The sequence below is a fragment of the Narcine bancroftii genome, chromosome 2 (assembly GCF_036971445.1).
Source record: "Narcine bancroftii isolate sNarBan1 chromosome 2, sNarBan1.hap1, whole genome shotgun sequence".
In the NCBI taxonomy this organism is placed as follows: Eukaryota; Metazoa; Chordata; class Chondrichthyes; order Torpediniformes; family Narcinidae; genus Narcine; species Narcine bancroftii.
The window spans coordinates 313290159-313302316 of NC_091470.1; the positions used below are offsets into that span (position 1 = coordinate 313290159).

The window sequence follows — 12158 nt, forward strand, 5'->3', positions numbered from 1 at the left end:
AAAATCTAGAAATCGCTTGGGTGCTCAGGCAGATGTGTGGGTTGCTATCAGCAACAAAGTGCCATGTTTTGAAAAACTCAAGTAATAAACAGGAACAAAAAGAGTAATTAAATTTAAATTGCCTTATGAACATTTGAACATTAGTTCTTTAATTTTTTTAAAGAAATTTCATGCATGGATGAAAATTTAATTTTTTTGTAGGGTTTATGTAACTTTTAATTTGTTGTAATTTTTTTTTCTTTTCCATAGGTTTCATTTTTGTTTATATATTATTAAAAATTGATGATACAAATTTGTTTTGGTCACCTTCACCTTTATTCTTAAATAAATTATTACATTAAGGGGTTCGAGAACATATTAAAATTTTTTAGGGGTGTGGGGCATAAAAAAGGTTGGGAACCACTGGTGTAATTGGATCATGGATTTCCTCACCACCAGACCATAATCAATGAGGATTGGTAAGAACATCTCTACAATCTCCATCACTACTGGAGCACCACAAGGTTGCATTCTTAGCCCCCTGCTCTACTCGCTATATATCTATAAATGGTTGGCTCAGTCTGACAACAACACCGTCTACAAATTTGCTGATGACACCACAGTAGTGAGCTGAATAAAAATGGACAAAGAGTCAGCATACAGGAGAGATATTAATAACTTGGCTGAATGGTGCACCAACAATAACCTCACGCTTAATGTCACCAAAACCATTGTTAACTTCAGGAAGGGAAAACGAGAGGTGCATGATCCATTGATCAGGTGGAAAGGGTGAGTAGAAAGTTCTTGGGAGTGACTATCTCAGATCTTGCCTGGACCCTACACTCTAATAGTAGTGTGACAAAAGCACTTCAGCACCTCTGCTTCCTCAGGAGTTTGTGGTGGTTTAGTGCAACATTAGAAACCTTGGCAAATTTCTTCAGATGTGTGATGGAAAATGTGCTGACCAGTTGCATCACAGGCTGGTTGGTATTGGGACACCAAAACCCCTGAGAATAAAGCCCTCCAAAAGATAGAAGATACAGCCCAGGACATCACACGCAAATCCCTCTGCACCATCGAGAACATCTACAGGGAATGCTGCCACCTGAAAGCAGCAGCAATCATCAGGGATCCACACCACTCAGGACACAGTCTGTTCTCACTGCTACCATCAGGAAGGAGGTGTAAGACTTATACCACCAGATTCAGGAACAGCTGCAACCCCTCCCCATCAAACTCCTCAACAACAAATTTAATCAGGGACTCATTTAAACACTCTTACTTGTGCACTTTATTGATTATTTTCTCTCTGTATTGCAGTTTGTTTACATTTCTTTATTGGTTAACATGTACATTGAGTACAGTTTTTATGCACTACCAATTAATGGTCATACTGCCTTGCCTGCAGGAAAAAGAATCTCAGGGTAGATGTGATGTCATGTGTGTAAATCTGAAATCAGTTGGGGAAAAAAAGTCTTGAAAAAGCAACAAGTTAAAAAAAATCCATGCTGAATGCATTCAGCCAACATGATACCTAATGACAACATGTGAAAGAAAGGCCTAAAGGCTTTTATCAATTCACAAGTTACTGAGTTATTACATTCTTCATCAATCCATTTGCTTCCAAAGTAAGGAATCCTTTGACAAGAACTTTAATGCAACCTCAAGAGCAAAGAAAACAAAATCTATCCAAAAATCACAAACTGTGTGGTGGTACACCACCGGCCTACTGCAGGGAAAAACCTCTGTACCTGCAGGAGTGTAAGGGGACAGGACCACACCTGGCCGGCTGTCAATCAGTCGGCCTGAAGGGATCAAGCCCCACCTGGTTGGGAGTCAATCACCCTCCGGGATATAAGCCTGCGCCGGCTTCTCAAAGCTCACTCAGAGTTACTGCAGCTACAGCCAGCCTAGCTCTGTGGAAGTCTTTGTGGATTAAAGCCTCTTGTACAGTCTTTACCTTGTGTGTGTCTGATTCTGGCTAAAAGTGCACCACAAACTGTTTTCCAAACATGCCCATTGCAGCATTCCATGAGATACCAATCACAATAAAGGAACATTGTTTTTTAATGAGTAACACTGAGACCAGTGAATATGGCTGAAACAGCTTCATTTTAATGATCAGAAGTCAATTTTAGTTGGCTGCGCCACATATTATGATCCTGTTCATTATTTCTTTTTATACTTGGTATTATATTGCATTGAATGGATGACTGGATACATCAATATTAGACAATAATGCATCATTCAGGCACTTTGGAAACGGAATAGACTTCTGATTGGACTTCATATTTTTAATGCCTATAGATTGAAAAGGTAATGTAGAGGAAATACTATGCTAATTTTATTGCACAGTTCCATACTCATTGATGTCATTTAATTTTCCATTAATCTGGACTGAATTCACACAAAATATACAATTGACAAATTCCAAACAAAATGGTTTAAATTATGCAAATCTAAGTAAACTATTCTACAGAAGGTTGCAACCAAACTATGTCATTCTCAATTGATCAAACTCAAAAACAAAGACAGGCCACATGGAGGATGTGAGTGGCTGTTGACAAGAGAGAATCATTCAATACACCTACAAATTATCCAAATGCAGAAAAAGCAGGGGTATTGTTTCCTCTCCCATTTCATCAGATACATGAAATGGAAAAACAAAGGAAAGCAAATTTCATTAATTAATTGGATAAGGAGTATCTAGAACCTGTATAATTGAAAGCTAGTTAATTACATTTCAGCAAATATGAGAATTGAGAAGTCAATTCTTTTTGAATCTATGGACTGTGACAAGAAGAGAGAAAAAAAGTACACCTACAAAACACATGCACATTCAACATTTGTATTAGTCAATGGCCTTATGCCCCTTGTGTCCATACCAGCAAGTAAGAAGCCACCATTTGGCCCATGGCCTTCCATGTCATGCCATTTCAGGTGCTCATCTTAATAGTTCTGATCTATGCTATGATCCTCCGAGCAAAATGAATTCTCCTCAGACTCCACCAAACTTCAGACAGTGCATTCCAACTCTCCTCCAAGCAAAATGAATTCTTCCTCATCTTTGTCATGACACCTCTGTTGAGGGGTAAAATTTCTCACCATCTACCCTGACTATGGCCTTCATAATTTTGTATTTTCCAAAGAGCCTTCTTTGTTCCCTGGAAATCAAACTCAGTCTATTCTCATAACTGAAATGTTCCATTCCAATCAAAATCCTAGATAAATTTCTCTGCATACCATCGAGGGTATCAGAAACTGCCCACAGTTGAGTGAATAAAACCGTAAATAATACTCCAGCTTAAGCTTTCCTGTTTTCAATTGTGGAATAACCTCCTTGCTTTTGTTTTGTATTCTCTGGTTTAAGTACCTGTCTAAAAGCTATGACTCCACTTGCATACCATTCCATGATACAAGGAGAAACAAAGCCAGATCATGAATTGCGATACATCGTTTCTGGGCAAGTTCAATGCTATGCTCACTTTTTGTTTTAAATCTACACATACAGCATGGTAACTGATCCTTCGGCCCATTAACCTGTGCTGCCCAATTACCCCAATAATCTCCAAACCCAGTATGTTTTGAAGGGTTGGAGGAAACCCACACAGACATGAGGAAAGCTATAAACTCCCTATGGGGAGTGCCAGATTCAAACCACGGTCATTGGCATTGTAACAGCATTGCACTAACTGCTCTACTACTCTGCCATCCTTGAAAGAGAAAATATTCAAGAACCCTCACAACTCACCACAGCCCCCTGTGAATCTGTACTCCTAAACTGTGGGTTAACTAGAACTTACAGGAGGGTAAATCCTCAGAAGCATCCGGCCCTGATGGTGTAAAAACACAATCACAGATGGTCAAACAGCGTACTTTATATAGCAAAGATAAAGATACAATTACCAAAGTTTCAGGCTTGAGCCCTTCATCATTTCTCTAGCATTGTGTTTTCACAGCAACCACAGTGTCTACAAACGTTCGTGTTTTACTTTAGCCCTGACCGCGTCCTTCAAAACTATGTGAACCAACCAACTGGCTGCAGGTTCCAACGACATTTTCATCTTCTCGCTGCAGTGGTCAAATGTCCCCACCTGGTTCAAAAGGACATCCATCAATCCAGTGCTGAAGAGCAAGGTGATTTGCCTCAATCACCATTGGCCAGTGGCACTGACATTAAGCGTGATGAAGTGCTTTGAGAAGTTGATTATTGAGTAAACCAGCTCCTATCTCAGCAAGGATCTGGAGCCATTTCAGTTTGACTATTGTCACATCAGGTCTTGCCAGATGCCATCTCCCTGGCTCTCAGCACTGGATAGATCAATTAAGCTACAGGATACCCATGTCAGGTTTTGTTCGTTGATGACAGCTCAAAGTTGAATGGCATTATTCTGGCAAAACTCATGATCAAGCTAAAGAACCTGGGATTCTGCTCAACCCTCTGCAAATGGGTCCTCGACTTCCTCATTGGGGTTGGAAGAACCCAATCAGTGCAGATCAACAACATCACCTCCCCCTCACTGGCCAACAGTAAAGGAACATACCAAGGTTGCATGCTTAATTCCCTACTCTTTTCCTTGTATACCCTTGACTGTGCAGCTAAGTTCAGCTCCAACTCAAATCAACAAAAATCACTGATGAAACCACTATTGTTGGTCAAATAAATGAGTCAGAATTCAGGATGGACATAGAGAACCTGGTTGGGAGGTGCCAGAACAACATTCTTGCTCTCAACACCACCACTACCAAAGAGCTCATTGTGGGTTTAAATGTGAGACCAAGGGGCTATGCATCAGTCTGCATTGATGGGAAGGAGCTGAAGAGAATCAGAACCTTCAACTTCTTGGGAGTCAATACCTCAGAACACCTTTCTTGGAGCGAGCACATGAAGCAACCAAGAAGGCAGCACACCAGCACCTTAACTTTCTCAGGAGTCTGAGGATGTTTAGAATGTCATTAGATACTCTATGACACTTTGACAGGTACACTATGGAAAGAATGCTGTTTGGCAGATCTATCGCAGGCACTGATCTCCCTTCTACCACAAACATCGATATGAGGCACTACCTCAAGAAGGTAGCCAGCATCACAAAGAACCTATATCACCCTGGTCACAATATTGTTTCACGACTACCTTCAGGCAGAAGGTACCGATAACCTCCCCTCAGCACACTTATCATTAACAGTCTTTACTATTTAAAGTAATTTTTTGAACTGGGATTACTGTGAATATTTATCATGTATTGTCTTAATTTGATTCCATTAATTTACTATTATAGCCTTTATTTACAAGTACCTGTTAACTGCAACACATGAAAATTTATGGGATATATACATTAAACAATGCATACACTGAGAAATTTATCATTGTAATGGGGTTATAGCTTGAGATAAAAAAGACTTGCACACCATGGAATGTAATTTACACTGACTTTATTGGGCTGCAGTTCTGCCTTTTATAAATAGCCAAACGTGTCACCAACATAGCTTGAGTGAGGCCGGTTGCTGATTGGTTGTCCCTGTTGCAGGGGCCCGGATAGGACCCACTGTGATCCACTGGTTGTGATTGACTGATTCGACTGCTATTCTGCAGCCTATGAGAGCGGGAGTCTCATCCTGCGTGTGCCTGCCCAATCATCTTCTTCGACGACTGTTTGCTGTGTCAGCCCGTGGAGTGGGTTGTAGGCCACTACACGATCCGCCCCCTCCCAGAACCACCAATTGGACACTGTCTTTTGGTGGCTGACCTCTGCACTGTGGGGTCAGGTGAGTAAATGGCTGGTTAACATCCAAATAGGCAGGTTGCAGCTGGTCGAGCATTAAGGTCTCCTCCCTGCCACGCAGGTAGAGCTGTTTTGTCTGACAATGTGGTATGGCCCTTCATAAGGCCATTGAAGGTGTGCCACTGGCCCCCACATCAGACAAAAACGTAGTGAAAATCTGCAAAGTTTTTTGGGACAAAGGTGTTGGCTTGCCTATGAGCTAGGGTTTAACTGGGGCTAGTGAGCCCAGGGCTCACATAGTCAAGACAATATAGCCATCGGAAGCTCCCCCAAGTCACAACTTCACCCGGGATGACTAGGGACACGCAATAGACCAATTCAGCAGAGGATGTGTCGAGATCCTCTTTCCTTGCAGAACTCAAGGGAGTTCATTTGCACTGTTCAGTCTAGTGATTCGGGCCATCAGAGCTGTCTTCAGGTGCCTGTGGAACCTCTCCACCAGCCCAATGACGTGCAGGTGGTATGCTGTGGTGTGGTGGAGTCGAGTCCCCAGGGCATTTGCTAAGACAGTCCACAGGCTGGAAGTGAATTGGGCATCCTGTCAGATGTTAAGTGTTCAGGGACCCTGAAAAGTGCCACCCATGTGTTCAGTAATGCCTGTGCACATGACTCCGTGGAGATTTCAGGTAGCGGCACAGCCTCTGGACATCTAGTCATCCGGTCGACCATGGTCAATAAATAACATGCAACTCTGGATACAGGTAGGGGCCCCACATTGTCTATGTGCATGTGGCTGAAATGGCGGCGTACTGGTTCAAATGTTTAATATGCGTCTGGACCTTGGATGCCTGGCACTGAGTACATCTTGGCCCACTGAGTGACCTCTTTACGGAGGCCGTGCCAGATATACCTGTTGGCCTCCATTCTAATTGTAGTCCTGATAGCAGGGTGAGCCAAATTGTGGACCAAAATGAAACTCACTTCCTCCGTGAGACCTGAATGATGGGGCACGGTTTACCATTCGAGGTGTTGCAGAGCAGCATGTGGTTACCTGGGGTGATCTAGATGTCCTCCAGTTGCAGGCAGGTAGGTGCTGTCCAGTATGCTGGTATGTCAGGGTCTGCTTGCTGTGCATCTGCCAGGGCTGCATAGTCAATACCCGGGGCGGGATCATGCACTGTTAGGATGGTCGGACAGGATAGGGCATCAGCTACCACATTGGACTTGCCAACAATATGTTCGATGACAATAGAAAATTCAGATACGTAGGACAGGTGTTGCTGTTGCCTGACTGACCACTGATCTGACACCTTGCCGAAAGCAAAGGTAAGTGGTTTATGGTCTTTGTAAATTTTGAACATCCTGCCCTCCAGGAAGTAACGGAAATGCTGAATTGCCAGATTATAGCACTAACAGCTCCCTATCAAAGGCACTGTACTTGAGCTCTGGTGGCCTAAGATGCTTACTGAAAAAGGCCAGTGGCTACCACTGTCCATTAACCAGTTGCTCAAGTACACCCCCAACCGCTGTGTTGGAGGCATCTACAGTGAGGGTGGTTGCAATGTCTGTCCTGGGATGCACAAGGAGGATTACTTTGGCCAGGGCATCTTTGGTTGCTTGGAAAGCCTCGGTCACCTCCTGTGTCCATTGAATGTCTTAACTGGGCCTTGCTATGAGAGGAAATAACAGACTCATGATGCAGGCTGCTGCAGGTATGAAGCAATGATAAAAATTCACCATACCTGCAAACTCTTGCAGTCCCTTCACAGTAGTTGGTCTGGGGAAGGAACGAATAGTATCCACTTTGATGGGTAATGACCTGGCCCCACGTTGGTCAATGCCATGGCCCAGGAAATCAATGGTCTCTCAGCCAAATTGGTACTTGGCCAGAATGATGGTTAAACGGAACTCGCTTAGCCTGTAGAACAATGGTCTTAAGTGAGCAGCGTGCTCGGTGCGAATATGGCTGGATATTAAAATGTCACCAAGGTAGATGAAGGCGAAGTGCAGATCCCGGCCCACTGCATCCATCAACCTTTGGAAAGTCTAGTGTTTTCAGCCCTAATGGCATAGGAGGAATTCAAACAATAAATACAAAGTAGGTTATAATGGCAGTTTTGGGAATGTCATCGGGCTGAACTGGGATCTGATGATAACCCCTGCTGAAGTCCACCTTAAAGAATATCCGTGCCCCTCGAAGATTAGCGGTGAAGTCCTGGATATGGGGCACAGGATATCTATCGGGCGTGGTGGCCTTGTTAAGGCGGCAGTAGTCTCCGCAAGACCTCCAACCTCCAGCTGCATTAGGTACCGTATGGAGGGGGGAGGCCCATGGGCTATCAGAGTGCCATACAATGCTGTGTTCCTCCATCCTTCGAAATTCTTCTCTTGCCAGGTTGAGTTTCTCGGTGGTAGGGAGGGAACCTCCACAATGATTTGGTTACTCACCCATTGTTTGGGTTCCGCCGAGTTGAAATGGGGCATAGTAATGGAAGGGAATTCCACCAAGACTCGAGCGAATTCATTGTCGGCAGTACTCACCAAGTGTAGATGAGGGTTGGTAAGTTAAGTGCCCATGAGTGAGAGCGTCTGAAATGTCTGGGCGTGTACCAGCTGACGCCCCACCAGTAGTGAGTTGGGTCTCAGAAAATCGGCACCCAGTAATGGTTGTTCTTCGCCCAACAACGTAACCTTCCAGGTGAATTGTCTGTCCCCAAATGTCCAAATGTTGGAGCCGTTTGCTGCTTGAAGCTCTACCCACCTTGCCACTGCAGGCTTCCAGCTGGATGGGGGAAGGACACTGTACTGTGCCCTGGCGTCCACCAAGAAATGTTGGCCCGACAGTGAGTCTTGGATGTGGAGGGGCTATGCAGTTGGCCGGTCGTCGCAGCCACCAACAACAGCCAGCCTTGGTGTTTCCCTGGAACATACAGGGGAAGCGGCGTCAATGGGCCTCAGTACCACACCATTGATGATATAAACCGTACTTCTCACTGGTGGGGTGCGTCGATCGGGTGGTCAGTCGGTCGATGGGCTTCTTGGTTGGGCGTTGATGATGAGGTGCCGACACCTGTTCAAGCGAAACACGGGCATACCTCCTCATCACCATAGCAGATCTGCTCAGACAGCCACCCTCCTGGGGACGTCGAAGTCTTCCTCCACAATGAGCAGCTTCATGTCTTCAGGGAGCTGCTCCAAAAAGATCTTCTGGAACAGTGGGCACGAGATGTGGCCATCGTTGAGAGCATGCACGTCTCTCATGAGGACGGAAAGGACCCAGTCCCCCAACCAGTCAATGTGCAGTAGTTGGGCTGCGCGCTCACGATTTGAGAGCACCAAAGTGTGGGTTAATAGCTCCTTGATGTCCACATACTTCCCTTGCTCTGGGGGCTGCTGGAGAAAGTCGATGATGCGGGCTGTGATGTCTTGATCAAAGGCACTGAACACGTGGTAGTACCACATGTTTTCTGCGGAGATCCGGCGAATGGTGAACTACACCTCAGACTACTGGAACCAGACCTGTGGTTGCGATGTCTAGAAGCCCCGCAGTTTCAACACTACAGTGTTGATTGTAGGCTGTTCCTCCATTGTTGCGTCCAAAGTGCCTTTTGGACCAGTCAGGGTAACCACCATAGTGGGGTCGCTATGGTTATAGCTCAAGGTAGAAAGAAGACCCGCACACCAAGGGAGTGTAATCGACACTGAATATATTGGGTTGCAGCTCTGCCTTTTGTAGGCAGTTGGCTTGAACGAGGTCATCTGCTGATTGGTTGTCCCAGATGAGCGGGCCCGGATTGGATCCCCTGCGATCTTTGGCTGTAATTGGTCGATTCAACCACTATTCCTACGGCCTATGGGAGCGGGCATCTCATCCCGTGTGCTGTCTGCCCGATCATCATGTTCGATGACTGTCTGCTGTGTCGGCAGTAGAGTGGGCCGCGGGCCGTTATGTCATCATCATTAACTACTTGTGCCACAACCTGCATGAACCCTTGGACATGAACACCAAGGCTTCTCTGTTCCTACACTTTTGCTGTTAAAGCCTCTCTTTAAAGTATACTTCCTTGGACACCAAGGATTCTCAATTATCACATTCACATAGTTACCTTTCGTCATGTCAATATTGTCTGATTGTTGAATGCATCATTACAGAAGACCCAATAGTACATACATCATCAATTTGGTAGATTGATGCCAGGTGGAAAAAACTTTGTTTATTATCTTCACATTATCCTGGGAGGGATTGATAATTTTTAAGCAATTTAAATTCCACCATTGTATTTGTCAGTAAATGCAAAAATAAAGTATACATATGAGAACAGATTGCAATAATTCAGATGACTGCATAAAAGCTTACATCACTTAGTACAATAATGAAATTATTTCTAAATCTGTTAAAATGAGTAATTCCATTGTTGTTTTAAGTTTGAATTAACATAGCATTAATATACCCCTACTTTCCAAGTAAATATGTATAATGAATGTAAAAATTCTCCAGTGCTATTTAAATACTTAACATTACCTATTTTAACCAATCTACTTTACTTTCTACATATCCAACTTACACGCAAGGCATACATTTTTTAAATAAGCTCTTAATTATAGAGAATAGGAAAACTACTGTATTTTGCTTCATTTCACCATTTAATTTGTATATAGTTAATAAAAAAGGAAGAGAAATCGTCAAGACATAGAATGAATTAGAATTATTGGGGCTTTATGAACATGTTTACTAACATTCTATCATGTGAAATTATAATTAGAAACACACATGAACAAAGTTGATCATTTTAAAAACCTTATTCACTTACCATGACGATGTCGTTTGCCAGTCTCTGATGGTAAACCCATGCTGCAAGCTCTGCGAACTAGTTTTGAGCCAGTGCCACTTGGATAATGGTAGATAACAGAAGATGAACACAAACCCTCAAGCGCAGCTGAACAACAAAAACAACATTCTCAGTTTAAAATTACATAATTAATCAGAGAACAATGAACAGTACATTTCTTGATATTTATATCAAACGAAAAGGAATTTAACAAAAGCAAAAATTTCAAACCATTTAACATCAAGGTGATTAACCAGTGCATTAATCAACCAAAATAATGGCAGTAAACCACAGAAATTATCAGAAAGTTTGATCAAAATACTGTAGTAGATTCCAATGAGAATGGAAAATGGAAAAAAAATCAAAATATTTTAAGAAGGAATTCTTGAGCTTGATCCTCGACAGCTGAAACTTTACCACCTCTTTTTTGGTAGATATTTGAGAAGATCAAATTGAAGAAAGTTTCTGAAAGTTAAAATAACAAAGGAATTCAGGGAAAGAGATCATGCCTGAAAACAAGGGTGAGAGTTTTAATCTCAAGGTACTCTGTATACATCAGTGATAGAAGCAAGAAAGAATTTTGGTGCATGTGTGCATTGTTTATTTTGTTGCGATGCACATGATTGCAGTGGCGAACCGGCCCCATTTGTTACACACAGGTGGCAGGGCAGCCGCAAGGATGGGGTCACGGGACTGTCTCTTCCAGTACAGACCAGAAGGGAGCATACGCGCTCGTGTCGTCGTGACGTGAGCGGGGTGCATAAGGGGCAGAACAGAAACTTGCTTAAAGGCTGTGCGTGAGATTCATATAAAATCGGTTACTTGTGATACCTGAGCACACAGCCTGCTGCTTCAATCTCTGCTCTGCGCTCACTCACAATACGCTAACTTGGTGACCCCGTCGAGTCTCCAGGTCCTAAAGACTCGACACAATGGAACAGGCAGCTGTAGGCGCCGTTGTGTTGAAGCTGCCAACTTTCTGGATGAGCAGGCCCGCACTTGGTTCTGCCAAGCGGAGGCCCAGTTCCAGATCAAACAGACAACCTTTGATTCGACGAGATACTTCTATGACCAGAAAACCGCCTCACAAGTAAATGACCTTATTCAGGAACCACCAGAGGAAGGTAAATACATGGTTCTGGAAAACCTCCTCGTTAGCAAGCAGCCAGGCTCATGCACTTGGATGGCCTGGGTGACAGGAGCCCCTCGGCCCTCATGGACGAAATGCTCACACTGGCAGAAGCCCTGCCTCATGTTCGAGCAAACAATTCCTTAAGCAAATGCCCGAAGACATCAGGCTCCTGTTGGCCAACGCGGATTTCAGCGACCTGCGCAAGGTTGTGGCATGTGCAGATGTCCTCTACCGCTCGAAACACGAGGCAGCAGACTCCGTCAACTATGTCTCGCAGCCACTGCCAAGGACAACACCCAAGTCCAATCCACCACGAGTAGGTCGCGCCCCACCAGAAAGCAGGGAGGTCCAATCACAAATGGTGTTTCTATCACCAACGTTGGGGGGCATCCATCTGCAGGTGCTGCCAGCCATGCTCGTTCCCGGGAAATGACGTGGCCAACCACCATTAGTGGCTGCGGCAGATGGCCGACAAAATAGTCTTCTTCGCGTCTG

The 12158-nt window shown here is 44.1% G+C and overlaps 1 protein-coding gene across 13 annotated transcripts in view; it reads right to left on the reverse strand.

Annotated features, from left to right (window-relative positions):
* Positions 1–12158, reverse strand: part of trappc9 (trafficking protein particle complex subunit 9) — a 650990-nt gene that overhangs the window by 578086 nt on the left and 60746 nt on the right. For all 13 annotated transcript variants that reach the window (XR_011352375.1, XM_069921673.1, XM_069921672.1 and 10 more), the window contains one exon: positions 10514–10639. Coding sequence is in view for 12 of the 13 variants with exons in the window: in XM_069921673.1 (XP_069777774.1) it covers positions 10514–10639 (126 nt within the window). In the remaining variant the exon portion in view is untranslated. The remainder of the gene's footprint in view (positions 1–10513; positions 10640–12158) is intronic.